Source organism: Camelus dromedarius, chromosome 27, assembly GCF_036321535.1.
Source record: "Camelus dromedarius isolate mCamDro1 chromosome 27, mCamDro1.pat, whole genome shotgun sequence".
NCBI classification, from domain to species: domain Eukaryota; kingdom Metazoa; phylum Chordata; class Mammalia; order Artiodactyla; family Camelidae; genus Camelus; species Camelus dromedarius.
In genome coordinates, this window is record NC_087462.1 from 26,437,432 (window position 1) to 26,464,461 (window position 27,030).

Below are 27,030 nucleotides of genomic sequence, written 5' to 3' on the forward strand. Positions count from 1 at the left end.
GTATGTTGTTAAAAAGTACTGTTAGGAGAGTAGAGTCTATTGTGTCTTTGTATATTTCTACTGTATTTTTAAATTTTGTTTTATTTCTCTTTGTTTTGTTCATGTCTGGTGAATCAACTTGTGAGTGAAACTTTGAGATGTTTTTATGCCTTTAATCTGGTAACATCTAGTATTTCCCAAAGAGTTTGTTGAAGTTTTAGATAATTAGAAGTATTTCTTAAAGAAGTAAATATCCAGCTAAAGATTAAGCTTAATTTAAACTGTCAATTGATGAAATGTTTTTTATGTTTTTATAAAGATGATGTGTTTTATTTAGCTGTTCTAAGTAGTGAATTTTAACTAAGCATATTCGTTTTTCAGCAGGCCTAGACTTCCAAAGGGCATCTGAGGAGGAGCAAGAAAGACTTGATGGGAGTGAAAATAGCCACTCACAGGTAAGTAAAAATATAAATTTAAATTTGTTTAATACTGTTTTCTGTGCTTCAGTAACACAGTTCAAAAGAAATTGCCTTTCAAACTAGACTTTTAGAGTCAATAAGTAATTACTTAGAATGCTATTAAAAACGTAATATTATCTAATTATTGTTAGGATCTATAATAATTTATAGTTAAACTTTATTGGAATTGAGGCAAAAAACCTTCCTGAATATTGTTTACTTCTTCCTTTTTTATAGCTTCCTCACATGATAAAGAAGGTGATATCAAATATTAAATCATGTGATTAAGCAGTTGAAATTGTAAATATAGCAGTGATGGCCACTGAGTTAGTTTCACGTAAGGAACAGTCATTCCCAGTGGTCCAAAATTAGCAGTTTCAAATTGCAAGTCATTAATGCCAAGATGAAAGATTTCTTCTGTCTTGTGATCTCTATGTAATCGATTTCAGAATCCACAATCAGGGAGAGAATAGGGGTCATAGAGTCAACCCAACTGCCTAGTAAGAGAATCAAACCTTCCAGGACTGGACCTTTGCTGTTAGGGAACAAACAAAACCTTTCTAATTTATTTCATTTCAGGGTAGGAAATCAGTAAATATTATTAAAAATTCTTTTATTCACTCTTCACTAGTGAATGTTAGAGTGTAATATAACTCGGTGGATGCGGAGAATACATATTGAGATAGATCACTATCATAGTATATCGTTTGCATTAAAATTCAGGAATTTGTTCCTCTTTCTGATTGATGTTAGTTGGTTTTGGCACCTAATAACGTACAGTTTGCTTATTCTCCAGTTATTAGTCCATTAAAAAAAAATCTTTACATGCACTGGAGGGGCTCACTATTTAAGGTATGAGAGGTGAAGTATTTTTTAGTGAGGAGATCTTTGTAATGTTAAAAATTAATCTCCTCTAATTCTTGGTAGATTTACCATGTGTGAATTGTTTAGTTCAAACAGACAGTGACAAAGTTAGGTTTCTGAGTTCCTGTTTTTCTGTTTCAAGGCTAAGGCAAGTTCTGTTTCACTTCTTAGTTTGTGAGTAGCCAAACATGGATTAAGAAGTTTGTTAAATTTTAAGTATTTTCTAGTTTTTCTTTATCCATACTTGACTACTTAAGGATAAATGTGTTTTACAAGCATGTACTGTGAAATAAAAGAAATCTGAAGATGAAATCAAGGAGATTAATCTTTCACTTGTGCATCTGCAAAAAATGCCTAGAGAACCAGAAATGACATACCAGACATGACAGAAAGGACGTACCTGTATCTTCAAAACATTCTTGTGTAGAGAAGCATGAGGACATGTGGGTCAAACAAGGCAAATTCGACTGGAAAAGTAATTCAGAATTTATCAGAAAGAAGTCAAATCAGAAAATCAGTAAAATCCATGAAAAAGGCAAAATTACTTTTCATCGTAAGGTAGAGTCACTACATGACAACTCTGAACTACATGGTGACTTAAAGGAACTACCTTCCAGTGTGACAGATAATATATTTGATCATGAGGAAAAGGATGCACCTGGAGCCTCTGTCTCTGTAGGAGTCCAGGCAGTCTCTGAACACAAAGAGCCCAGTCTTGAAGATGTTTTTCCATCTTATTCCAAGTCTGAGTCAACAGAGTATGGTTGCCAGTCATTTTCAAAACTTTATTTCAATGAAAATAAGTTAGATGAAAATGATAAGCCAGACACAGAACATGTTTTTCACAAAAATGAGGAGAATTTTTATAATGACAGAGAAAATGAAGTAAGGAACCGAGTTCCATACCAAGAATTTGATCCAAAAAGAATACAAAAAAGGCACCAAAATACTCACTGGAAATCAGACATTGGACATGCACCTCAGGTAAATGATCCAAAAAGCCTTTTTGGTTTGTGGCTTGCCCGCTCGGTGAGATGAAACACATGATTCAAGTAAAAAGTCACGATATGTCTGCTGTTTCAAATACTTACAAGATAAACCAAACCAGCTCCAGAAGCCACTGCTTGCAGATAACTGTGGTGCTAATAACTCTAAAATCATGGACCCTGAATTAGGAAATGTGAGTTCTTCTCCATCAAATGGTAACAGAACACCCAAAGTATATCTAAAAGTTACACTAAGATATGCAAAGGTTTAAGAATGAGGTAGGCATGTTACAAGTAGAATTCCTGGCTTTGGAAAAAGAAAATTCAGCTTCAGAAAGAGGTGGAAGTTCCTTTGCTGCTACTCTGTTTTTTCTCTTTATCAATAATCTCTTCCATTCTGATCCATATTTGATCTGATTTTCCGCTTATGAAAATAGCCTATGTATAAAACGGGGTCATCTAGATATGTAATCGTGTAGAAACAGACCGTTTCTGCCATCTAAATAACAGGAACTCAGGGAAGTATTTTCCTGGGTTTTGTTCCTTAATCACCCTAAGTGTCTGTACCAGTCTTTCATATGAAGTGGGAAAGTAATTCAGCTGTGTGCCACGTGACCTTCTGAGCTGGAATAAACGCGAGTGAAATGGCTTAGGAAATACAATAAGCTCAGGGGTTTTGTGAGTTTTTTTGTTTTGTTTTGTTTTAATCTATTGGCTTAAATGTGAGTTGCGCTTCCATAGAATGGGAAGGAAGCAGTGACTGAGAGAAAGGATATAAGCACAAGCTCACTAAACTGAGCTGTTTATTGTGCGTTAGTGAGTGCGGGCTTATCTGTCTTACTGATCACTGAACACTTAGAATTCCATCATGGCCACTTTGAGATATTCTTAAGAATACATGTGCTCCCACATATTCTTGAATCACCACTTTCGGGTGTTTCTGTTGAGTCAGACACTTACATTATATTATTTAATAAAATGTAGTAAGTTTTGACATGTATGATTGTATGATCTAGGTAGTATGAACTCTCAGCAAAAGAAATTCAGTACTTATCTCCAAAGGGGAAAACTTGAGTTTTGAGATGCACTGAATGATTTTTTTTACTTGTAGTAATAGACTTTTAAAATGTGTGTGTTTGTTCTTTTGTGTGAGGTCAAAGAGTGTTAAAGATAGAAATCTGAAGGTGTTCTCCTTTAATAGAAAAAGGAGATGAGCCCTGCCCCCAACTTTGCCAAAGACACACTTTTAACTTATCTGATCAATTTGATGAATTTACTTGGTAGCTTATTAGATTCAGTGTTACAGAATTGTATCATCTCTTTTGACACTGTAAAATGCTGGGGAATACTGCTTTAGGGAATTTGGACAAATCACTTAACCTTTCTTGGTTGTGTTCCCATTATCAGTAAACACTGGGGCTAAAGTAGATCATTCATTACTCCTATGCCATCTAGCTATAAAATGGTCATGGTTATTGAATGTGAAATTGGGAAGCATTATTCCTTTTGCAGAATTCCACACTTACTGGCAATTCATCAGTTTCACTCTGCTCCTTTCGGTAAACGTGGGTTTGGTAAACTTGGGTTTATGTATTTTATTAAACACCACTTTTTTGATACCCCAGGATCCAAATGAAACAAGAATTATAAAAAGTAGTGGGGAAAGGGTAGCTTTAGCACAGAAAGAAGAATGTTTCCTTTCTGTTACTGAAGCACCAAGGTGTGAAATCTTCTAAATCTGGCTGTTTAATGCAAAATCTAGGTGGTAAAGACAGAAGAGGACAAATTTCATGCCTCTGTCTTTTTATTTCTTTGTCTCTGCCAGTCACATGGGGAAGAGTGGATGTAAGAGCACAACACTCAGAAAGTCCTTTTTGAAATTTTGGAAATTGTTTGTTTTCCTCAAAGAGAAAGAAGCAGAATTTACAAACATTTCAATGACTTGAAATGATAAAATTAAAATAAGCACAAAAATATTTTAATCATTGAAACCAGGGCAAACTCTGAGTCAAATGATAAAATGAGTGAAAAAAAGTCTTTATAATGAATGAAGTAATAACTACCCTTTGTATCAAACTTTCACTAAAGGTTGAAGTAGAAGAGAGCGGGAACAAAAGTAGTGAACTGAAAGGATCAAAAACCATGTGTGATGGCAGTTATTACAAAGGATTCACTCGGCAGAGGAAGAGGGGAAAAACTGATGACCAGCAGTTTCCTGCTCTGCAGAAAGGAAATTCTGATAGGTAAGCCTAGATCAGTATTCAACAGTAGGTAAGTATTATTTCCCTAGATATTGTTCAGAATTTCTTTCCAGACTCATCTCTCTACTTGCTTCCATGTATTTTGTACTCTTCCTTCCAGGTTCCCAGGACACACCTAAATGCCATGTGCCTAATCTTTGTGCTCACATTCTAATCTCTTAAGTAGAATAATTTCCTCCTGTCTCTTTTGCTCATGACCTCCTGTTTATTTCCCCTCTTCTGTAAAGCCTTCCTTATGCTCACTTTACTTTCCGCATGTCAGCTCTTGCGTATCACATTGTATCATAGTTGTGTATCTGTCTTTGAAGGAAGAATTTGTGTTTCCTTGCCTATGGTTGGCACTTGATAACCATTTTGTGAACTAATAAATGATTGAAGATGGGTAAGAGTTGGAATTTTACAAAAATTGTTGTTTCTTAATTTATCAGTAGAATTAGTTTTTAAAAATTGGCTTTTTTATGGATTGTTTTGCAGTAGCTGTCCTGGCTCGTATATGACAGAAGTAAAGAAGAATGAAAGTGAAAAACGGACATTAAAAGCACCTGTGACTTCACGTGTATTTGCGAAGACTGCCTCGCTGGCTGGTGGTCTCCTACACGTGAATGACAACAGCAATTTAAGTGAAAGAGATCAAGGTTGTGGCAGGTAAAATCTACAAATTCTTTATTTCTAGGCGAAGACGTATTAGCAGTGGTTACCTTCTCTGGAAATAGAACAGCAGCATATGGTGCAAAGGCCAAGGCAAGAGAATTCTCAACTGTGTCGGAGGAACTCTGCCGAAAGGCTAAGATGAGGACAAGTGCCTTTGACCGGAAGTAGTTTCAATAATACGTCCCCATGGAAGCCGGGCTGCAGTGAGTCAGTGTGAACAGCCCCTCAGAGAACATTCACTGGGAAGGCAGGAGAGGACTGGGTGATAACTGAAGGGGAACGTGGGGCTCGTGGGAGTTCCCTTTCTTTTTTTAATGAGATGGTAGTCTGTAGAGCATGTCTGTGTGCTGTTGGATATGATTCCATAGAAGACGTGCTTTTCAATTTAACTTTGTTTGCGTTTCTGATATTAGAAAGTGTATTGATTGTACTATGTTATCTTTAAGATATTGTAGTAAACTTCTAGTCATGTATAGTTTTGTTGTAAGGGCTTATTCATTAGTTCTGAAGTGTAATATTCTTACCCAATTGAATATGCAGATAATGACTTTAAAGTTACACCATCGTCCATAAATTTTTAAAAATTGTATACTCATAATAACTATACAAACACTTAGGCCATACTGAATAGGGTTTAATCATTCCTTGATGATTCTAAATTTTATAGTGTCCTTGACAGTATCATCATGAGTGGCTATGGCTTTGTGTGCTATTGTAAAATACCAGATTATACTAACTTAATATTTGTTTAGATTCTAGGAAGAAGGGGAAGATTTTGTTTATATACAATAGAGTAATAAACTATTAACTATCACAGATGATTACTTTTGGATCACTAAGTTCTAAATTAAAAAAGCTATCATGCTCCATAAGGACATCTCAAATGCATGAACAAACAGCTGAATGGATAATGAATGCCTGCTGATTAATTTCTTCAGCAAAAGCAAATCTTTATTAAAAGTAGATTTCCAGTATTGCCTAGGTCTAAAGTCTTTTTATTTTTAAAAAATAGGTGTTAAGATTCAGAAATTATTATTGTTATTATTTTAACATTTTTTTGAGTCATAGTCGTTTTGCAGTGTTGTGTCAAATTCCAGTGTAGAGCACAATTTTTCAGTTACACATGAACATACATATATTCATTGTGACAGTTTTTTTGCTGTGAGCTACCATAAGATCTTATATATCTTTCCCTGTGCTATACAGTATAATCTTGTTTATCTATTCTACATTTTGAAATCCCAGTCTGTCCCTTCCCACCCTCTGCCCCCTTGGCAACCACAAGTTTGTATTCTATGTCTATAAGTCTGTTTCTGTTTTATATTTATGTTTTGTTTTGTTTTTGTTTTTAGATTCCACATATGAGTGATCTCATGTTTTTTTTTTCTTTCTCTTTCTGGCTTTCTTCACTTAGAATGACATTCTCCAGGAGCATGCATGTTGCTGCAAATGGCGTTAGGTTGTCGGTTTTTATGGCTGAATAGTATTCCATTGCATAAATATACCGCATCTTCTTTATCCAGTCCTCTGTTGATGGACATTTAGGCTATTTCCATGTCTTGGCTATTGTATATAGTGCTGCTATGAACATTGGGGTGCAGGTGTCATTTTGAAGTAGGGTTCCTTCTGGACATACGCCCCAGAAATTATTTATAATTATACCTAGACATAGAATAATAATAGAGATTCATTTACTACATTAGTTAAAAATACTTAAAAATAAATATTACTTTTTTAGCATATTGTGAAATGCAAGTATTGAAGCCAGATTGCCTGGGTTGGAATTCTGGGAAGACATAGGGGCTTTGACAAGTGACTTAGCCTTTCTGTGCCTCATTTTCTTCCTGGGTAAAGTACCTAATGTATTACCTACCTCCCAGGATTGTTGTGAGGATTAAAATGTTTTTAAGACATGTAAAGTGCTGATAATAATGCATAGCGGTTGCATACTATGTCCTCAAAAAAGCTGTTATGGTTATTGGAAAAGGGTTTCCTTCATATAAGGACTTAAGTAATACTTTCCAAATAGGTTTTATTGCCATAAAAGCCAGTTTTTATTGAAAAAGACAACAACAAGAAAATCCTGGTATATTTTTTCCTGTCAAATAATACAAGTAATGTTATGTTCTTCCTTTTCCTTTGCTTGTCCGCTTGATCTAAATTTAATACTTTGTTCATAATATAATTGATGTACTTTCTTTGTCCTTTAATGTTACTGTTTCATTTAATCCCTTGTATTGAAAACTATCAGTGCAAAGATTTTATATAAAAAATAATAGATGTACATATTTCTTGTACTTTCAGTATTTAGTATTTGGCTTAAATGAATTGCTTTTTTCTTTTTTCAGATCTTCAAAGAAAACGTCTACTAAAATGGACAAGGTATAGTAAAATATTAATTATAAAAATATTTTCCTGTGGTAAAAAAAAATTTATAAAAGAAAGAGTGGGAAAACAAAATCTTCCTTTGTTGTAGAGACATTTACTTAAAAATAATTTAGAAACACTATAGATTAAGTTAGCCTTTTGACAAAAATCAGTTCTTTCGAGAAGTGTCTGTGTTTTTGCTCTCATAAAAAGATGGATATTTATCACCTCTGTACACTGAGCATATTTTATAACTATGTTGGAGACACTGTGAAATAGCATTATTTATTTGTAGGTCAAAGAGCAGATGAATTCTGTGGATGACCTCGATGACTTAACTCTGTCACCGGAAACAGCTTCCGAGGACTGCGAGTCGCTTTTCCCTAATTATAAGAATACCCTGAAGCTACTCGAACAACTTGGCCCGGAGAGTAAAGGTAGGACCCCCGTGTGACTACAAAGCCTTTTTAAGTGTCTCGCAGTAACGTGTGCACACCCAGTACTGCCCAGGGAGCACGGATACGTTACAGTCCGCTGTGTCTCAGAAACCTGCCTTGTGTTAAGCAGAATCAGACGTGTTGTGCGCTGCCAGCCAGGGGCTGTGACCGTTTCCACTCACTGTACTTTCTGTTGGCTCTGCTGCTCCTACGCCTTCACCCAAGGTCAGGTTATCACTGCTTCCCTCCTAGAACACTGAAATCACCTCAGGACTTTCTTCTATGCTGTCCGCCTCCTGGGACCTTGGTCTACACCGCAACCATGATTACTAGATAGTTTTTAAAATTCAGATCTGTGTTACCCCCTTGCTTAAAATACAGCTCCTGCTTCTCACAGCTCCATGGTTAAAGGCCAGAGTCCTCTGGCTTCATTTTGTTTCATTTTATTACCCTTTTTTCCCCATGAATTTTAGAATCAGCTTGTCAATGTAGGAAAAAAGAAAAAAATGTCTGCTAGTGTCCTGGAGATTAGATGTAGATTATGTTGAATCTCTAGATTAATTTGGGGAGAATTGACTTCTTAACAATACGGAATTTTTAACCCTGAACAAAGTTTATTTCTCCGTTTATATTGGTCTTCCTTGATTTTCTCAGTAATAGTTTAGAATTTTTAGTGTCTGGGTCTTTCGGTCCTTTATGAGTTTACCTGTATTTCTTATTTTTCAGTGTGGTTATAAGTAGTATATCTTTATTTATTTGTTTTAAAATAATATATTTTAGATTTTAGTTTCTGATGATAGAAATACAGCTGATTTCTGTATGCTGACTCTGTGCCCTCCAACCTGGCTGAACCCATTGATTAGTTCTAGTAGCCTTTTTATGGATTCTCTCAGATTTTCTACGTAACCAAAGGTGGTCAAGCTCTTTCTTCTTTAAACTACTGTCTTATTAAAGATAGTTCACGTTTAAGACTTGCAGCCAATAACTACATTCTCTGTCACAGCTAATCATCTCTGTCACTGTTGCAACAAGAGTAGCCATAGACAATACACAGGTTAATGGACTTGGCTGTATTTCAGTAAAACTTTATTTACCAAAGCAAGCAACCCGGCCCACAGGTTGGAGTTAGCTGACTCGCACCATGTAATCACATTCCCCGCTGATTAGCAGACAGTTTTACCTCTTCATTTCCCATCCAGATGTCTTTTGGTTCTTCATTTTGCCTGATTGCACTGGCTCCAGTACAGTGCTGATTAGGAGTAAGAGAAGCCATTCCTGTCCGGTTCCTCACCTTCTGGGAAGAGCATTCCGTTTCTCACCATTGCATATGGTGTCAGCTGTAGGCTTAGCACGGATCTTTGTCATAGTGAAGACGTTCCCTTGGTTCCTAGTTTGCTGGAAGTTTTTATCAGGAATAGACATTGAGGTTTGGCAAGTGCCTTTTTTTATCCACTGACATGATCATATGGTTTCTTTTTTAGTTTGTTAACATGATGAATAACATTGATTTTTACGTGTTAAAACAGCCCTGCATTCTTGGGATACACCCCACTTGGTCACGACGAATTTTCCTATATTGTTGGATTTAATTCGCTAATGTTTTGTTTAGAATTTTTACTTCCATTTTCATGACATTAGTTTTCTTTCTTGTAATATCTTTGTCTGGTTTTGGATTCAGGGTAATGTTAGTTTTATAGAATGAGGACATAGTTCTTCCTCTTCGTTTTTTGAGGAGAATTTGTGTAGAATTGGTATGAAATTTTCCTAAAATATTCGGTAGAATTCACCAGTGTAACCATTGGGACTGGAATTTTCTTTGTAGTAAGGTCTTTAAATAGGACTTTTGGTTTTTAAGATACAGGGCTTTTTAGCTTATTTGTTCTTTCTTAATTGAGCTTTTGTAATTTCTCTCTTTCAAGGAATTTTACCCACTTCATCTGAATTGTCAAATTTATTTGCATAATGTTCATAATATTACTTTGTCATTCTTTTAATATCTGCAGAGCTTAGAAGAATGTCCTCCACGTTATAGATGCTCAATATCCATTTGTTCAATGTATGGACGAATGAATGTGAAAATGCAGTTCTTTATACACAAAAATTATTTATATATTTTGTTTCTATTTTTGTTTTCTTCCTAATGCAGATTCTGATAGGTTATTGAAAATTCAGGATCCAGTTCATTCATTCAGATCAACAGAACTGAAAGAATCTGACTGTGCACTACTTAGAGGAAAAATTAAAGAAATGGAAAATAAGGTGAACTGGCTACAAACAGAGCTGCTGAAAACAAGAGAAGCAAAATCACAGTTAAAACTTCAAAATGTGGAGTGGGAACGAGAGCTCTGCAGCATGAGGTAGTGAATTTCTTGTTTTTAAAGAAATATTTGAACTCTTTATATTTACTTTAGTACTGTAGGTATGTAGGAGAAGTCTTAAAATTGCTAACTTAACCTTTTGGGGTTTTACAGGGGAGAAAATTTCATTAACATTGTGGAATATGAGACTCTTGGAAATAACAGCTATATATGTGTGTGTGTATATATATATATATTATATATATTATATATTTCCTCATTCTATATTTTTTTAAAAAAAGATCTTTGATCTTTATCTCTAAATTGTCTTCCAGAAAGTTCATATTACTTTACATTCCCACTTGTAGAATTATGAAATGACCATTTTTCTCAAGGCAGAAACTTTAAAAAAAATTTATGCAGTTTGATTTTTAACATATGAATGGATGGACTAAAAAGTAAAGTGGAAAGTGATTACTGGTTAGTTTATTCAGCATCTCTCTCATACAGAGATCAGATTAGTTCAAAGGTCTATGCTGAAAGCATGGATTACTCTTTATTTTTTAATTACTTAATATGGATCCTGCCTTGTACCAAAAGGGATTTAAAAATGATTTACTAAATAAATAATATTCAACAAGGTAAGTTCAAAGTGTTGCAAAAGAAGAAACATAAAGTGTAGGGCATCAGGGAGTAGACTCCCCAGCCTCCCCTTGGATTATGCTAATTAGCGGGTCTGTGTTCTGGAAAAGACATCTGCGGATGTTACCTTCCTCTGGAGGTCATTTAGGAGTCCCTGTAATACTTCATGAAGTTGAAATTTTATCTCTCATGAACTTATAAACCTGTTTCTAAATAGCAACTTCTCTTTTCATTAGTAACTAAATTCTCTGTCCTAATGAAGGAGTAATTTATGACTATGTGGGGGAAAAAAGGGTAATTTTTAATTCAAACCTTACTGAATAATTGCAAAATTTTCCTACACTATTGTCGAGAGTTACTCTTGACTGAAACTATATCTATATCTATATCTATATCTATATCTATAGATATATGTCTATGAAGAGATTGATGTGAGGAATTTAAAATGTGAGACTTAGAAATGAAAAAATAATTGAGAAGATAGAAATTCCATTAGGGTAATAAATCAGCATGTGAAGAACCAGATCATAAAATGAACTTTTTATTTTCTAACAAAATAAATTTTAAGGTAAGCATATTTCACTGCAGATTCACGTTAGAACAAGAAACAAAGAAGAAGAAAAATGCTTATACATTATATGAAAACACTAAGGATGACTTGAAAAGAAAAGAGAAACAATACAATGAGCAAGTTTACCTGAAACAACGACTTGAAAGCACTGCCCGAGCAGTAGAATGCAAACTGAAGAGCATAAGGAATAAACCAAATCAGGTAAATTAGTCTTACGTGAAAATTTCATAGCTCTAACACTGTTACGTCAATATTATTTATAATATTCTTTTGAATTAATCTATATTTTCATTTAAAACAAATAAAAGTTATCTCATCCTGAATATGAACTATGACATTTAGAGCTTAACTTACTAATTTCTTGGTGTTCTTGGCATCTAATAGATGCTCTGTGTCTTTTCTGAATGAAGGAATGGAAGTTAAATTGAGCTTAATCATTAACATAAGGATTGACGGTTTTGGTCCATTCAACAAAGTAACAAGTCTAATTCAAATCCGTGTGTTAATTTTGGCTTCTTGAAGTTAAAATCCAGGCTAAATTGCCTTGTGACTGTGATAGAATTGGTTAAATGCCTTATAAAGAAATTTTCTTTCACTGGGATTTCAAAATTTCTAGATACTGACAGGCATATGCAGAATAGATAAACAAGATTATACTGTATAGCACAGGGAAATATATACAAGATCTTATGGTAGCTCACGACAAAAAAGTCACAATGGATATATATATGTTCATGTACAACTGAAAAATTGTGCTCTACACTGGAATTTGACACAACGTTGTAAAATGACTATAACAATTTAAAATGTTAAAAAAAAAAAAAACCTTTTTCTTTCATGATACTACATCCCTTGTGTTTTTGCTCTGTGATAAATTTAGCTGTCATATATATTAGAATTTGAGTTATTTATGTGCGTTAAAGATCCCAGTGCTTAAAAAGGCTACTTCTTTTTAACAGTTTTAAAAAAAAATTTTTTTAAAGATTCCCCTCCTAAGCTTTTTTTGACTTTTTTTCATGGTATAAAACCCAAAACCTAATGAAATACGTCTCCAGGTTTTAGAAGAGCAAAATGACGCTCAGAGACAACTTTCTCGAGAGCAGAATGCCAGAGTAATACAAGATGAAATCCTGGCCCATCATCTTTCCCAACAAAAGGAGGCAGAAAAGGCTAATAAGAAAATGAATGCTAAGGTATTTTCTTTAGTCATCTTCAAACATGTGTGTGTATGAATTGGTATACTTACATAGTTTAAAAACCAATACTGTAGGTACAGAAAGTATAGAGGGTTTTAAAAGCCTATATATGTAAATATATTTTCTGGGGGGTTCATTTCTGGTCCATTGGATAAAGCAATACTTTGAATTCAAATCCACTTGCCGGCAACAGTGACGTAGTGACATTCACAATGGCCTCATCCAAGGAGAGGCTGTTCATATTTCCCATAGGAATCGATGAACTCTCCATTATCTCAAAACTGTTGCTACTAACGGCAGGCATTCTAGTTTCTGGCAGTGATCTCACTCCTTTGATAGACGATTGGAGAGGTTACTTTATCATTTCCACTGATGGTAAGGAGGAAAAAGTATAGCCAGTTCAGAAACCGTAGTTTGGGTGTCATTCTCCTACGTGTGATAAAAAGTAACGCTCTGCTCCATGTGGTATCCGATTTCAGTACAGGGAGCTTTCGAATATAGTGATAGATATGCCGCAATCTATACTTAGTGATAATTGATCAGTATTTTATTTTTAATTAAACATTTCACTGTATTTCCCTGCTATTTTACATCCATTACTGTTATAAACACCATGAAGAAGAAAAACAATTATTGCAGAAGCAAATAGTCTCCTGATTTTCTAAGAAGAGCTCTGTAAATTTGACCTTTACCTTTAGTGTGTTCACCATTAGGGAAGTAGAAGGGTTCTCTTGTGTTTATGTATTTATCCTAGAGAAGTAGCTTTGGTTTGGTGTAAGAGTCGTAGACTCAGAAGCCCCGGGGAAAACCCTGCAGCTTGCTTGTGTTTTTAACCCTTTATTCCAGATTTGTCACAGCTAAATGAGTTAACTGATGTTTGTAGACATGCTTAGTACAGTGCTTAGATTTATCATTTATCCGTAGATGTCATTCTTATAACTCACTCTAAAAATGTTAGAGAGAATATTTATGGAATATTCTCAGGAAGAAAATTTTTTGGAAATTTAACCTGTCCAAATATATACAGAGCTAAGGCTCTTACTTTGGGGGTAGCTGTAAAGGTTAGATGTCAGGTATAATTTTTAAGTGTAGTCAGATTTATTCATTTTCTATTAAGCCTTCTGGGTTTGTTGTATTTCAAAGAAAGAAGGGCCTTTCTGATTCTGAGCTTCTTAAACATCCTTTTGTGGTTTCTTTTTTACTTTCATGGATTCACTGTCTTTAATTAAATGTTTGAACTTTTGGGGATTTCTGCTTGTTCAAAGTTTGAGATTTGTATCCACCTTAAGTTTTCCCAGTTGGATACCCAGTTATTGCAAACTTTCTGTTGCATAAACTTAAGAGATTAGTCTTTCACTTGAAAGGAAATTATGATATGTCAGTGTGTTGAGTACAGTTCAAAGAGTAAGAGATGAGGGGTTTCACTTACAGGACACAATGGATTTTGAGCTGTCTGACCCAAAAGATAGCAGCGAGGTGCTTCCTCAGCAACTTCCTGAAGCTGAAAGTCAATTCCGTGGCCCAGAAATTGAGCTCCATCCCAGGAGAGATGCTCTTAGACCAACGACGTTGGTATTAGAGTGTGTGCATAGAGACCGAGGCCAAGCCCAGTGTTCAAACAAGGAAACTGAAGCCTTGTCTCAAAGCAAACAAGGGGAAGTCAACAAATACATTGGAAAGCAGGCATTCCTGAAGGAGACAATATGTAAACTACAAAGTGAAAACATGTTGCTTCGACAGCAACTGGAAGTTGCTCAAAATGAAGCCAGAAGTGAAAAGACAATACTTAATATCCCAGAGCTGTTTCCGGATCACATGGGAAAACTTGAAGCCATGAGCAGACGAGTTCTGATGCTGGAGGAAGGAAACAAGGAATTAATTGATGAATCCAAATGTTTAAAGGACAGACTGTATCAGTATGAAACGGACAGAGCAGAAATGGAAGTAAGTACCCAGAAAGGGAACTAATTTTCAGACTTCCTCAAAGAAAATTCAAAGTAGTATCTGATGAAAGCTGAATGTTGAAACTAGTTGAACATAAAAAATGTGTGGGCTATAAATATATACACTGTAAAGCAGCCTAAAAGCATATCTTGTATCCAGCGAACAAAAATTAGACCTGAGAGGTGCTTTACTTTGAGTAAAGATGCCGTGTCACCTGAAATTCTAGGAGACTAAGCTAGCTATAAGTTGTTGACAGATACAGGCAGGTCTTAGTAATTTACTCTTACAGTGCCCAAATGATTTTAATCTTCCTGTCACCACATTTTAGTATCATGATGAAGCAGATAAATGAAATGCTCAGACCTAAAATGAGTATTTTGAAATTAAGATTCAGTTGTGTGAACAAAAAAAAGTAAAAGAAAAAAGAGAGAGAGAGAGAAAAGATTCAATTGTGTGGATTACCTGGACAGTCAAATCCAGATTTCCCAGATGAACTGATGTGTAAATGCTGTATCTTGCAGTACTTTTCGTTCAGTAGCTTTTCATGTATTTTTAGTTGATATAATTTTATTTTTATTCATGTCAATTGGAATTAAATTTAGAAATATTTCCATCTCAAGTCATGTATTGTTATGACCTCGCCACTCCTTAAAGGCATCTACTTTTCATTCAGTCATAATTTGGGACACATGTAAATTTTAGCAAAACTGTGTTTGACTTAGTCTCCTCTGTTCTATTTACAATTTACTTTGAATATTTTTTCAAATAATTTGCTCACAATTCTCATTTCAAGGCTCAGTTACTGTCATTTGGATCTAAGTTTGTCCAGTACAGAGGAACTGGAGCGCTCTGTGATGTACGAGTTTGGCATTGGGGTCCCATTTTCAGACTGAGGAGGAGCAGCCAGAGTCCTGAGTGGCAGGAAGGGAGTGAGTGGGAGGGGTGGGGGGAGCCGTAGGAGCTGCAGTCCAGGAGGCAGGGGAGGCCAGGTTGTCTCAGGTCCCCAAAGGCCATTGGAATAACCTCGTTTTTATTGTGAGATAGGAGTCTATTGGAAGGATTTAAACACCAGATTGAATATGTGAAGAACTCTGAACTTAAGCCTCTAATGAGAAAGAGGGAGAATGTTCCACAGTGTGGAACTTAACCACCACTCATCCCACCTACACGCCCCTTTCTGTTTGAGACTTCAGTGGGGGTAAAGCTTGGCCATTTCCTGGGAGGGGCAGGGAATGGCTGGTGGGGCTGCATCCATTGTCTAAGTTAACTTACTGTCGGTAAGGCAGGAGGGTCATGCCTTCTGTGTCTTAAATGAAGTTCAATAAACAGGAATGTGTACCTATGAGGAAAAGAAGGTGAATTGATGTCTGTGGGGATATTTCTCAAAGTCCATATGTTGGAGTTACATATTATTAATGTAGTTTTATGATAAGGTGACTTAAAAATCAGTAACAGAGTTATCTTTTTAGGCCTGTATGAGACAGCTTCAGCAAGAGCTGACTGACACCCGAAAGAAAGCGTCCATGTTGGAAGCTTCCCTGGAGGTGACGGCACATCATCAGACTGATGTAGAAGCTGAGACACAGGAGTCAGAGAGGAAATCACGTGAAACTGCAAACCCAGTACGTGTGAAATTCAGCACGTCGGCCGTGAGTGTGCAGTGCAGAGTGTTGCAGGACACTAGCTTTTCAGGGACAGCTTTCTTTTGTATCTTCATTGTAATTACACTGTTATTATCTTTATAATGCAGTTGTTTCTTAAACTTTGACTTTCATCCTACCATTTCTTTATATATTTTTTCTTACAATATTTACTCTTAGAGAAGTTGAAAATTACACATCTTTCCCCACAGAAGTTAACTTTTTTTTCCTATTAAACAGTATTTTTTAGTGATCTCTCACCACAATGAGGCCAGCTAGATAAAATCAGAGGACAATGTTTCATGGCATGTTCCAGAAAATTGTCATGTCTCTTCTTCACTTTTGTGAATGGGTATAGAATCTGTGTGTATTCATTTCATGGATTTCAGAGTAACTTGTGCAGAAAGGTCATTATAAAAACCAGTTGAAGTTAGGCATTGCCTTCATTTTCTCTTCATTTTACGTATGTTGTCAAAGCATGGAGAAGTTCAGACCATGTCTGTACACCGAAAATAGAGAATTAAGAAAATTGTCTAGATCCTGCCTTTGGATTTTTTTTTAACTTTATTGAGATATAATTCACATATTATAGGGGGGATTGCATAACTCAAGTGGTAGAGTGCATGCTTAGCATACACAAGGTCCTGGGTTCAATCCCCTGTACCTCCTCTAAAAATAAATAAGTAAAACCTAATTGCTTCCCTCCACCAAAACAAATAAATTCACATATCGTATAAGTCACTCATTTAGGATGCATAGTTAGTATCTCCTGGTGTATCCAGAGATGTGCAGCTGTCCCCACAGTCAATTTTAGAACATTCCCATCACCCCGAAAAGAAAGCCTGCATCCCTTGGCCATCACCTCCAGCCCCCCGCCCCCCTCAGCCCCAGGCAACCACCAGTCTGACTTCTGTCTCTATAGATGTGCCTGTTCTGGGTGTTTCACATGAGTGGAATCACATGCTGTGTGGTCCTTCATGATCAGCTTTTTTCATTAGACAAAACATCTTCAAGGTTCATCCACGTTACAGCGCTTGTCAGTATTTCCATTTCCGTTTATTGTTGAACATTGCTCGGTTGTGGGGCTAAACCGTTTATCCATCCATCAGTTGATGGGCCTTTGGGTTGCCTCTGCTTTTTGGCTCTTGCTAATAATGCTGCTGTGAACATTTCCATCCAAGTTTTGGCGTAAACATGTTTTCATTTCTTTGGGGAATAGACTTAAGGGTGGAAATGCTGTCGTATGGGTCATATGGTAACTGTGTGTAACCTTTTGAGGAACTGCCATACTGTTTCCCAGGGTGGCTGCACCATTTAACATTTTTATCCAGAGTGTGTAATTCTCCCAGTTTCTATGCATCCCTGTCAACACTGGTCATTAGCTCTCCTGGTGGGTGTGAACTGGCATCTCATTGTGGTTTTGATTTGCATTTTTCTGATGACTGAGAATGTTGGGGGTCTTTTCATGTGCTTACCCATTTGTGTATCTTCTTTGAAGACCTGCCTGTCCAGGTTTTTGCCCATTTTAAAATTGGATTGTCTTTTTATGATTGAATTGTAAGAGTTCTTTTTGTATCCTGGGTGTAAGTCTTTGATCAGATATAGGATTTTCAAGTATTTTCTCCTGTTCTGAAGCTTGCCTTCTTACCTTCTTGATGGTGTCTTTTCAAGAGCAGAAGTTTTTAACATTGATGAAGCTCAGTTAATCTATTTCTGTCTTTTACTGTCCTACCTAAGAAACAAGTGCCAGATCCAGTCATGAAGACACACACACCTGTGTTTTCTTCTAAGAATTTTGTAGTTTCAGCTCTTTCATTTTGAGTTAGTTTTATATGTATTGTATGAGGTAGAGGTCGAATTTTGATCTTTGGCCTGTGGATATCCAGTTGTCCCAGTACCACTTGTTAAAAAGACTATTATTGTCCCATTCAGTTATTTGACACTCGTATTGAAAATCAATTGACCGTAAATGTGAGGGTTTCTTTTAGGTTCTCAGTGGTGATGCATTGATCTATGTCTGTCCTATGCCAGTACCAAGTCAGATGTTATGAGAACTCTTTCCGAGTCATCTTGCATATTACCAGTTGTTTTACATAGTAATAAAAAGTCAGTGTCGTGGAATGTCTGTAACTCTACTTCTGTGGAGATCTGCTGCTTCCTGAAGGGGCCTGTGGCCAGCTTATGCCTTGCTGACTCTGTGACATGAGAGAAAGTAGGCTTGCAAAGATAAAGTCCATCCTTCCCCCCCCATTGAGATCCTTTAGTTTCTCGCCCAATGCCTCCCACTTCACTCGTTTCCATCAAATCATGGTCACGGGATCTGCTGACTCGGTCTGCAATATACTTCATTATGTTGCACTCATTATAATTCATAGACTCATCCATAGATTTCACTATCTAGAGGAAAGAGATTAAGCCTGGAGAAGATTAATTCAACCTTCCTCTTTGGAAGCCTCTCTAATCCATCATCTCGCGGTTCACCATGAAGTCCTCTTTTGGCCTGGTTCCTGTGTGTAATACTGGTGCCGATCTTGTCCTTGGTGTAGATCCTGCATTCTCAGCTCCCTGTGTCTACCTCCTTTTACTTAAAAAGAGAGATGCCTAGCTGTATTCTATAGCTTTATGCATAATTAATGAAATAAATATTTCATCCCATGCAAGGAAAATTTTTCAAGAGTACAGTAGCTGTTACAAGTTAGATAATATTCAATCAGTTTATCAGAAACAGGTAACAGATTAGTAATTTGAATTTCAAAAGCTCAAAGCCAATCTGTGTGATATGGAGAAGCATTGTGCTACAACATAAAGGTGAGACAGTCTTACCTTCCCTTACCAACAAGCTTTGAAGTAAGGTAAAGGAAAAATTGTATTTAATTTAAATACTGCCAAAGGACACTACATTTATGGTTCCATAATATTTTATTTTCTCTCTGAGGAAAGGGAAATGTAGAGTGAGTGCTAGATTAATAAGTTCTCAAAGCTGCCTGTCTCTTAGAATTTCAGTCAATTGAAATGAGGTAAAAAGGCTGATTTTGGTAAACTGACTATTTCTAGTTGTTTTTCAATTATTAGACTTCAAATCCTGTGTCCCCTTGCTTACCAGTCTTCCTTATCCTCAAAGTCGAGGGGAAATTGTGAAATACATGCCTATGTGTAAGAAACTGTAATTGGAGGGAACTCCGAAGTACCTTCCTTCTCACTAGTTCTGAGGTCTTTCTTTATCTGCTTCTCATCAGCACTTTGTCATTGATAAGTTAATCTCAGCGTTTGTTACATTCCAGTTTATAGGAGACCAATTTCTACTATACTCAAGTTACATTTCTTACAATCGTTTTTCATCCACTTTTCTGTTTATCTGTTTTTGCCTAACAAGCTCCCCAAAGTTCAGTGGCTTTAAATAAGCATTTATTCTGTTCACAACCTACACTTAGGAATAGTGTGGCCAAGACAGCTGGCCTCTATTCCTCTCGGCTTCAGGTGGGGCAGCTCGAAGGCGGGCGGCTGGAATCACTCGAAGTTTCATCCATTGATGTCTGATGGTTGATGTTGGCGGTGGACTGTGGCTTTGGTGGGGCGGGCAGGTGGACCACCTCCCCTGGAACACCTAAGCTGTCTCTGTGGCCTGAGCGTGCCCACCTGAGACTGGGTTCCAGGGTTAAGAGCGAGGCAGAAGCTGAACTGCCTTTTCAAACCTGCCCTGCAGTTCACTCGGTGCCCCTCTCACCGTTTCCTGTTCTTTAGGAGCAGGGCACTTAAGGTTGGCCCATAGTCTACCTTTTTTATGGAATTAATGTTGAAAATTTATGGAGACATTCAAAAACAAGCATAATCTACTCACTAGCCACAATGTTTTCTTACTGCTTCCATACGAGAAATCCACTTATCCCCACTCAGTCCCTGAGCAGGTCTCGGTCGCTGTGGTGTTAGGCTCAGGCTCCAGCCCAAGGTCTTACTTTCCCATCTTCACCAGGTCCAGGTGGGGCTGAGGTTCCTGGGCATGGTTTCTGGAGTACAGCCCCTTGGGTACACTCCTCTCAGTGCTGGGGCTTGAGGATAAGGAGACACGGGTTACTTACCATCACACACCAAACATTCTGCTGAACTGCTAAGGACTCACTCACAGATGGAAGATGGGAGGCACACTGGTCCGCAGCAGTTCTGAAGTGCAGCCTGATGCTGCCGGCTCTTTGATTAGGACTTAGTCCTAACCCTGGGAGGGGTTCTCCTTCACTGCCCTCTCTGAGCTCTTTGTTCTGTCCCTTTCATGAGCAGTGACCCGTGTTTGCAGCTGAGTAGTTCTCTCAAGCCAGCTGCCTCCTTGTAGACCATCTAAGAAAAACCCAAAGGCCTCTTCCTGTTTTGCACTGTCTTTGTCTCTTTCAGTCCAAGCTGGCAAGCAGTGTTTTTGGTACCACAGTTCTTCAAAACTTTGAGTTTCCTGTGAATTTTATTGGGTTGATGCCATTGGAAAAGCTACTCTCACGTCTTTTTGAGATAAACTCTTCACCTTGGGCTTCCTGTGAAGCTGTTGTGGGACCATGCCTTTGAAATTCTTATGCTTTTAAGATCTTTAAAGGAATTTGAGGCAGCACCTTAAATCTTTTCAAGGTCTTAACAAAGTCTTGGCTTCATCTTTAGTCTGTTTTCCTGGCAGCACCCTAGATTTGATGTTAGCCCGGAAGCCATTTCTCTGCTTACCGATTATGTGACAATTGGGCATGTGGAGATGCTTTAAATGGGAGACAGATATTTGAACCCGGTGAGTCCTGGTTCCTTTATATTTAATAACCTGTATGTTTTGGCATATCTCTCTCATCAATTTTACTTCCAGCTGTTCGGTAGCAAGAGTCCCGTTTCCTCCGGTTTTAGCGTCATTTTCTTCCCTGGCCTAGAAGCCGTCACTCTCAGCCCTTCAAGGGCCCTCAGGCTTCCACTAACAGCCTCGTGGACACTTTGGATTTTCACTCTTAGTCTTCTCTACATCTGTTCAGGTTTCACCTACCTCCAGGTTCAAAGGCATCCCCACATTTTGGGTTCTTTTTTAATGGCTGTGCCCCATTTTTAATATCTGTGCCAGTTATTTATTGCTAATGATTTATATAATAAACTGCCTCAAAACCTGGTGACTCAAAACAGCATTTGCTTGGTTCACAAGTCTGTGTTTAGACAAGGCTCAGTGGAGCCAGCTTGTTTCTTCTCCACTTGGCATCAAGCGGGCACTAGAATAATCTAAAGGCTTGTTCATGCTCATATCTGGAAGTTGGAGCTGGCTTTGGTTAAGGACATCCCCTGGGGTCATCAGCTGGGACAGCTGCGTGTACAAAGACTCAGTAGGTGGCCTGGGCTTCACAACGTGGTGGCTGGGTTCTAAGGGTGAGCGTCCCTATGGAGTGAAAGTCAGAAGCCATTTAGCCTTAGAAATCACACAGCAGTGTCCCCACATTCTGTCCCCTAGAAACCAGTTGACTGAGGCCAGTACATACTTCAGGGGAGGGAATTTCACAGGGGAAGTGTCAAGGAATTTGTAGAGATGTTTTACAACCACCACCTCCGCCTATCTTGTCTTACCAAATAATCCTTCTATCTGAAGGAAAGTAGTTCTTCCCAAGTCAGTGTCACTGAAATTCCAGCAAGTTTTTCTGTTTGTTTTTGTTGAGTATGTTCTCTTGTTTTGTGGAGAGCCACAAAGGATTACAAGAATTAAGACTTTTTTGTTTATTTGTTTAGAAAAATACATGGATCACCTTACTAAACCACTACACTAGGAGATGGATTTCTCCTTAACTCTGTGAATCATTCATTGCTCCTTGGAATGCAATTCAAACAAGCATAAAATATTTGTGGTTCAGAGAAAGGCTTATGGCATTAGAACCCATATTTGCAAGACGTATTAGTTGCAGTCTTTTTTTCAAAGTCTTGTTTTGGGAGGCATTTATTCAGCCCTAAGTAACTCAGTATGATCTCCCTAAAACTTTAAAAAGCATGGAGAGTTAAGACTTGGGGGAGGAAGGGGTAAGAGACTTTCTACTAAGAGGTGCCTTATAGTCATTTTATGTAGGAAAGACATGAAACAATTACAGAAAAGAGTGTGAACTCAAGTACAAATGTATAACAAAGGTGATGACAGTAAACAGTATATTTTTGTGACTCTTGGTGGTTTGAACTTTTTTCTTGATTTTCTGAGTAATCTGAGTTTCTCCATTCCACAAGGCAGATACCATTTTATTGTAACTGAATTTATTTCAACCTTTGATGCTGGGTTAGAGTTAGGCTGTTCTCAGTCTGCTAACCTCATTACCAAACAATTTTACCTTCTTCATGCAGAATGCTGATCTTCCAGCAAAAGTGAAATCTGCATCTTCAGTACTTCTCCATCTGAGTGCAGAAACTCAACGCTTTCTAAAGGAGTTATTTATGAAAGAATTGCAAAAGAAATCTGACACACTGGAGGAGGAGAAAAAGCAGTTGGAAGAAGAAGTAGTGCACCTCAGGCGTCACCTGGAAATGAACGCAGTGGGACGCAGTCCAGTGGAGCAGTACAAACGGGAGACTGAGGAGCGAGCAAGATGGGATGTAGTGGAAATACTGAAAGAACTCAGTCAAGTCATGCAGTACAGACAGGAGACTGAAGAAGAAGCAAGGCAGCATATTGCAGAAAAATTGAAAGAAATCAGCCAGTTTTTACAGGTGAAGCATTGATCTGTAGCGTGCTCTAACTCACTTCGCTGAGAATGACAGTTCGGATGTGTACATTTTACGTGTTTCCTCTACTTCCCATATAGCAGTTTGTTTTGTGGATTTCTGGAAGGAAGGCCGCATTTGTTACTCCCTTTAAATAATTCAGTTTCCATCATTACTATCACTAAATTGATCTTTCAGAACAACTCTCACTAGACAATCATTTTTAAGACCAATTGGTGTAAGTCAAGACCACTAGGAGGAAAAGCACATACTGTGATGTAAATACTATGCCACATTCTTGGATTACTTCTAGGTTGTATTGTTCAATTTTTAAAAGTTTAGATTGATCCTATTATTCTTTGAACTATCACATTGCATGAGTACTAATATAAGAGTGATTCAACTTTAACTTCATAATTCAGATTTAATTCACTTGACATCGATGATAAGTATTTTAAAGCTCAGCTTTTTTTTCACACTTAAAATTGCTCTCTGAATCACTGACTCAAAACTAAAGGGAACAAATATACTGTAATTCCTCAGGTTGTAAGTATTTTTAAAATTGTATCCTTTTAATTTACTGTAGGCCCAAGCAGCATCTCAAGAAGACTTAAGAGAGTATAAACGTGCTTCAGTAAGTCAAATGGAACACAGAGTTAAAGTTCTGGAAACGGAACTGAAAAGTAAGACTTTTCAGTTTGATTCTAATGAAAAAGAATTGGAAGAATACAGGCAGCTGTACCTGGAAGAGCTAAAAAATAGAGTGTCATTGGCAAATCAGCTAAACTCGTAAGTCAAAACGTAGAATTATAGAAAATAATTTAGGTCATTAACTTGCCTCTAAGGCATAATTTTTATTGAGCCAGGTTCGTGAGGTGAGTAGCAAGTGAAAGCTGACTAGACAGTGTAATTTTGGGAAATGGTTTAGTAAATGAGCTCTTTAAAATGTCAGTCCAGGGCAGTTTGCATCTCCCTGGCTTTTGTTGCTTTTACATGACTTTATTTTTTATACTTGCATATATTTAACCTGGTCTAGTCTTTAAGCTAGGGGTTTTGCAAACTTTGTAATTTAGACAGCTATATTGTCACAAAATTTCTAGTTAGAATTCCCATAAATAGAAATGTTAATGAGTTTAAAATTAACTGTGTTTTGGAAGAGTACAACTTAAACCCAAGGGGCCCCATTCTGGTTTTTGGTGAATTTACTTTCTTGATTGTGATACTTGGTGTCACCGCTCGTGGGCACCCTGAGACGAAGTACTGTATCCTTCTAAGTTTGTCTCCACTATGTGAAGGCATGCTTGGGGAACGGAGAAATTCACATCGGGGTGAAGGGCAGTATAGTGGTTCACAAAGTGGCTAAAAAGTATATGGTGGCCTGCCTGAGGGGGTGTGTGGAAGACAGAAAGGGCAGGTCCCACCTCCAGTGCCTGAGTAGCAGTGTTATGAGCTACAGGTCTCCGCGCAATCCAAAAGTAGAGCGTTCCTATGAAAGTTGTCGGTGTAAAGCAAAGAGGCAGTTACCTTAGGACACGTCTTGCTGGTGGATGCGTAAAATAAATATGCATAAAGCACAGGCGCTCACAGACACAGTCCAAAGCCGTGGCGGCGTGATGCCAGGACACTGAGTGTGGTTCCGGGGAAGGAGCTCGGTGGGGTCCCTCTCGCTGCTCGGGGTGCTCACTGCCCCACTGATGGCTCGGGCTAAAACAAGCACCCAGTGCTATCCTGGCTTTTTGCTTTTTTTTTTTATGGCAGTGAAAATCCACTTGAGGTTTTTTTTTTTGGTTGTGGAAAACAGGTGCTGATGTAGGCCTCTGGTAAAAGCGAAGTAACAAAGTGAGCTTTGGGACATTGGGGGACACTTGAAATTGCCCCCGGCACTGTCATTGTTCTTTCCCACCATCGACTCTGCCGCCTGCTGCCCCCCAGAGGTGGTGGCTCTAAACTGTTCCTCAGTGCCGCATGCTTAATTTCTCCCAGGTAATGCGTGAAATGTGTATATAAGGGGGGTGAAAGCAAATGCTTGAAAATGGCTTTGAGGGATGGTTTATTTTTTATTTCTGAACTGGTTTCCTGAGGGTATGTCTAGGTGCAGCCAGTGCAGAAGGCAGCGGGGATCCTCTGTGGGGGCGTCTCCATCTCTGACTCCCCACTTTGAAGTACTTGTTAGTTAAGGCCCATACGTCCTTCTTTAGGACAGTTTTAAACTGTAATTGTTTACAGTAGGTCTGTGCTGACGTATTTTTTGGTGTCAAAACAGTTTAATGGGACAATCTGTTTACTGTTATAGCAACTTTAGAAATACACATCACTTAGGAAAAAAACGAAATGAATGAAATCTGTGCTTTGCGATCCTCGCAGGGCTAATGAGAGGCTGGCAGCAGTGAGCACTGAGCTTCAGCTGGAGAAACAGCACAAGAGTTCTTTCCTCGGCTCTGTTCCCGCACGGCCTGTTGACAGACCGCCTTCTGCTGAAAGTTCTAGTACTGCTGAAAGTTCTAGTACTAGCGTGGAGCCCAAAAGGAGTCTCACTCGAAGAAGGAACTTACGGAATTTTTCACACCCTACAACTAGCATGAGCGCTCTGTTCAAGGTTAGTTATGTTATCTTCTTTCTCTTGGGTTTCAGATTTCTGATATAATTCTTGTTTTTAATTTGATGAAATTCTGAGTTTTTTATTTGACTTACGCACACTAAGTAAAAGCCATAATTAATTGTGCAAATGAAAGAGACAAAGTTTATTTTTTAAAGTCCCAGGACTTGTAATTTTCAAGAGATACCTGTCATTAACTTTATTCAATAAATGCAACTAAAGTGACAAAATTTTAAATTTCTTAAAAAGCTCCATTTTAAATTCTACTTTAGAAATTAAGTGTTATTGCCTAATAACTAGAGATACACTTTCCAATGTTTGGCTTAGTTTCTGATTGATTTCGGTTTGGCATTGGTTCATAGTCATTTTCAAGTTTTGCTGCACCCCAGTTTTTCTACCCCTAAGCATAAGTAAATGATTGGCATCGAGATACTTAACCACATACGGATGTTTTTTATTTAAAGGAATCCAAGGTAAATTCTTTTTATGAATTCAATAAACTTGTAACACTAAAAACATTAAGTTCTGTTTTTAAGTTTAAAATTTTTATCATTTTCTTCTGTAAGAGTACATTCTTAATTGCTATTTTACTTACAGCATTGTTATTTTAATTGTTATGAAATGTCTTACTGAGCGATTGTAGAACATTTCTTAATATGTAGTCAAGTAAAGCAAATATTTAAATATTTAAAATGAAGTTCACTTATGTCTCTGTCTTGCCCTCACCTGCAGGAATACCGAGGTGGCCATGGTAGGGAGTCTTTAAATTACAACCAGTTTTCATTGTGTATCGTTAAAATAGCCATTGAAATCGGTGCGTGTGGGTTTATGGTTTGATGGTGTTTTCATGATCTTGATGCAGAGAAGGGTAGCACGGGCCCTTGTTGAGTGAGGTCTCAACCTGCTTTTTCTCACTTGGCTTCATGTCATAATAAATCAAAGAAAAAAGCTCAGGATTCCTAGACAGTGTTGTGGGTAAATTGAGTCTAAGTACTTCAGAGTCATGAAACCAGACTGCGTGGTGTTAAAAAGAAAAATGCATGCTTAACACTTCCGTCAGTGGCTAAGCATGATGCAAACTCGAAATGTTTCCATTAGTTGTCACCAAAAAATCACGAGTGTGTCACTTTAGAGGATGATGGTGAAAGAGTGTGAGTGCAAAAGCAGTGCAAGAGAGATCTCCTGAGGACAGGTGTTTCCTTTAATGTTTTTGGAGGAAAGAGGTGTCTATGTTTTAGTACTTCTAGGTCCACAGGAAAATAATTTAGTTTAAACTCAGTGTTGTAGTTCCAAGGTACACTAGTTCTTCTGTGGGGCCGTGGGGCCGAATCATGCTAGGTTTAGCAGGGAGATTAACAAGCCCCGCTCTGTCCGGGTGCAGAGACGCGTCTCCCTCAGCACTACCGGGCGCCTCACAGGAGGTATTGTACAGTTACTGCTTACAGGTTTCTTAGACTCAG

At 37.7% G+C, this 27,030-nt stretch overlaps 1 protein-coding gene across 7 annotated transcripts in view; it reads left to right on the forward strand.

Annotated features, from left to right (window-relative positions):
- LOC116151037 (ankyrin repeat domain-containing protein 26-like) overlaps positions 1–27,030 on the forward strand; it is a 76,093-nt gene that overhangs the window by 44,356 nt on the left and 4,707 nt on the right. For 3 of the 7 annotated variants that reach the window (XM_064480199.1, XM_064480202.1, XM_064480203.1), the window contains 13 exons: positions 361–434; positions 4,376–4,530; positions 5,023–5,193; positions 7,548–7,581; positions 7,862–8,003; positions 10,150–10,360; positions 11,531–11,714; positions 12,569–12,706; positions 14,141–14,653; positions 16,123–16,275; positions 22,618–22,980; positions 23,561–23,763; positions 25,339–25,570. In XM_064480199.1, the coding sequence (XP_064336269.1) occupies positions 361–434; positions 4,376–4,530; positions 5,023–5,193; positions 7,548–7,581; positions 7,862–8,003; positions 10,150–10,360; positions 11,531–11,714; positions 12,569–12,706; positions 14,141–14,653; positions 16,123–16,275; positions 22,618–22,980; positions 23,561–23,763; positions 25,339–25,570 (2,573 nt within the window). Of the gene's footprint in view, positions 1–360; positions 435–4,375; positions 4,531–5,022; positions 5,194–7,547; positions 7,582–7,861; positions 8,004–10,149; positions 10,361–11,530; positions 11,715–12,568; positions 12,707–14,140; positions 14,654–16,122; positions 16,276–20,947; positions 21,053–22,617; positions 22,981–23,560; positions 23,764–24,775; positions 24,958–25,338; positions 25,571–27,030 lie in introns of those variants that run through there. The other 4 variants (XR_010378141.1, XM_064480200.1, XM_064480204.1 and 1 more) reach the window with 4 other exon arrangements.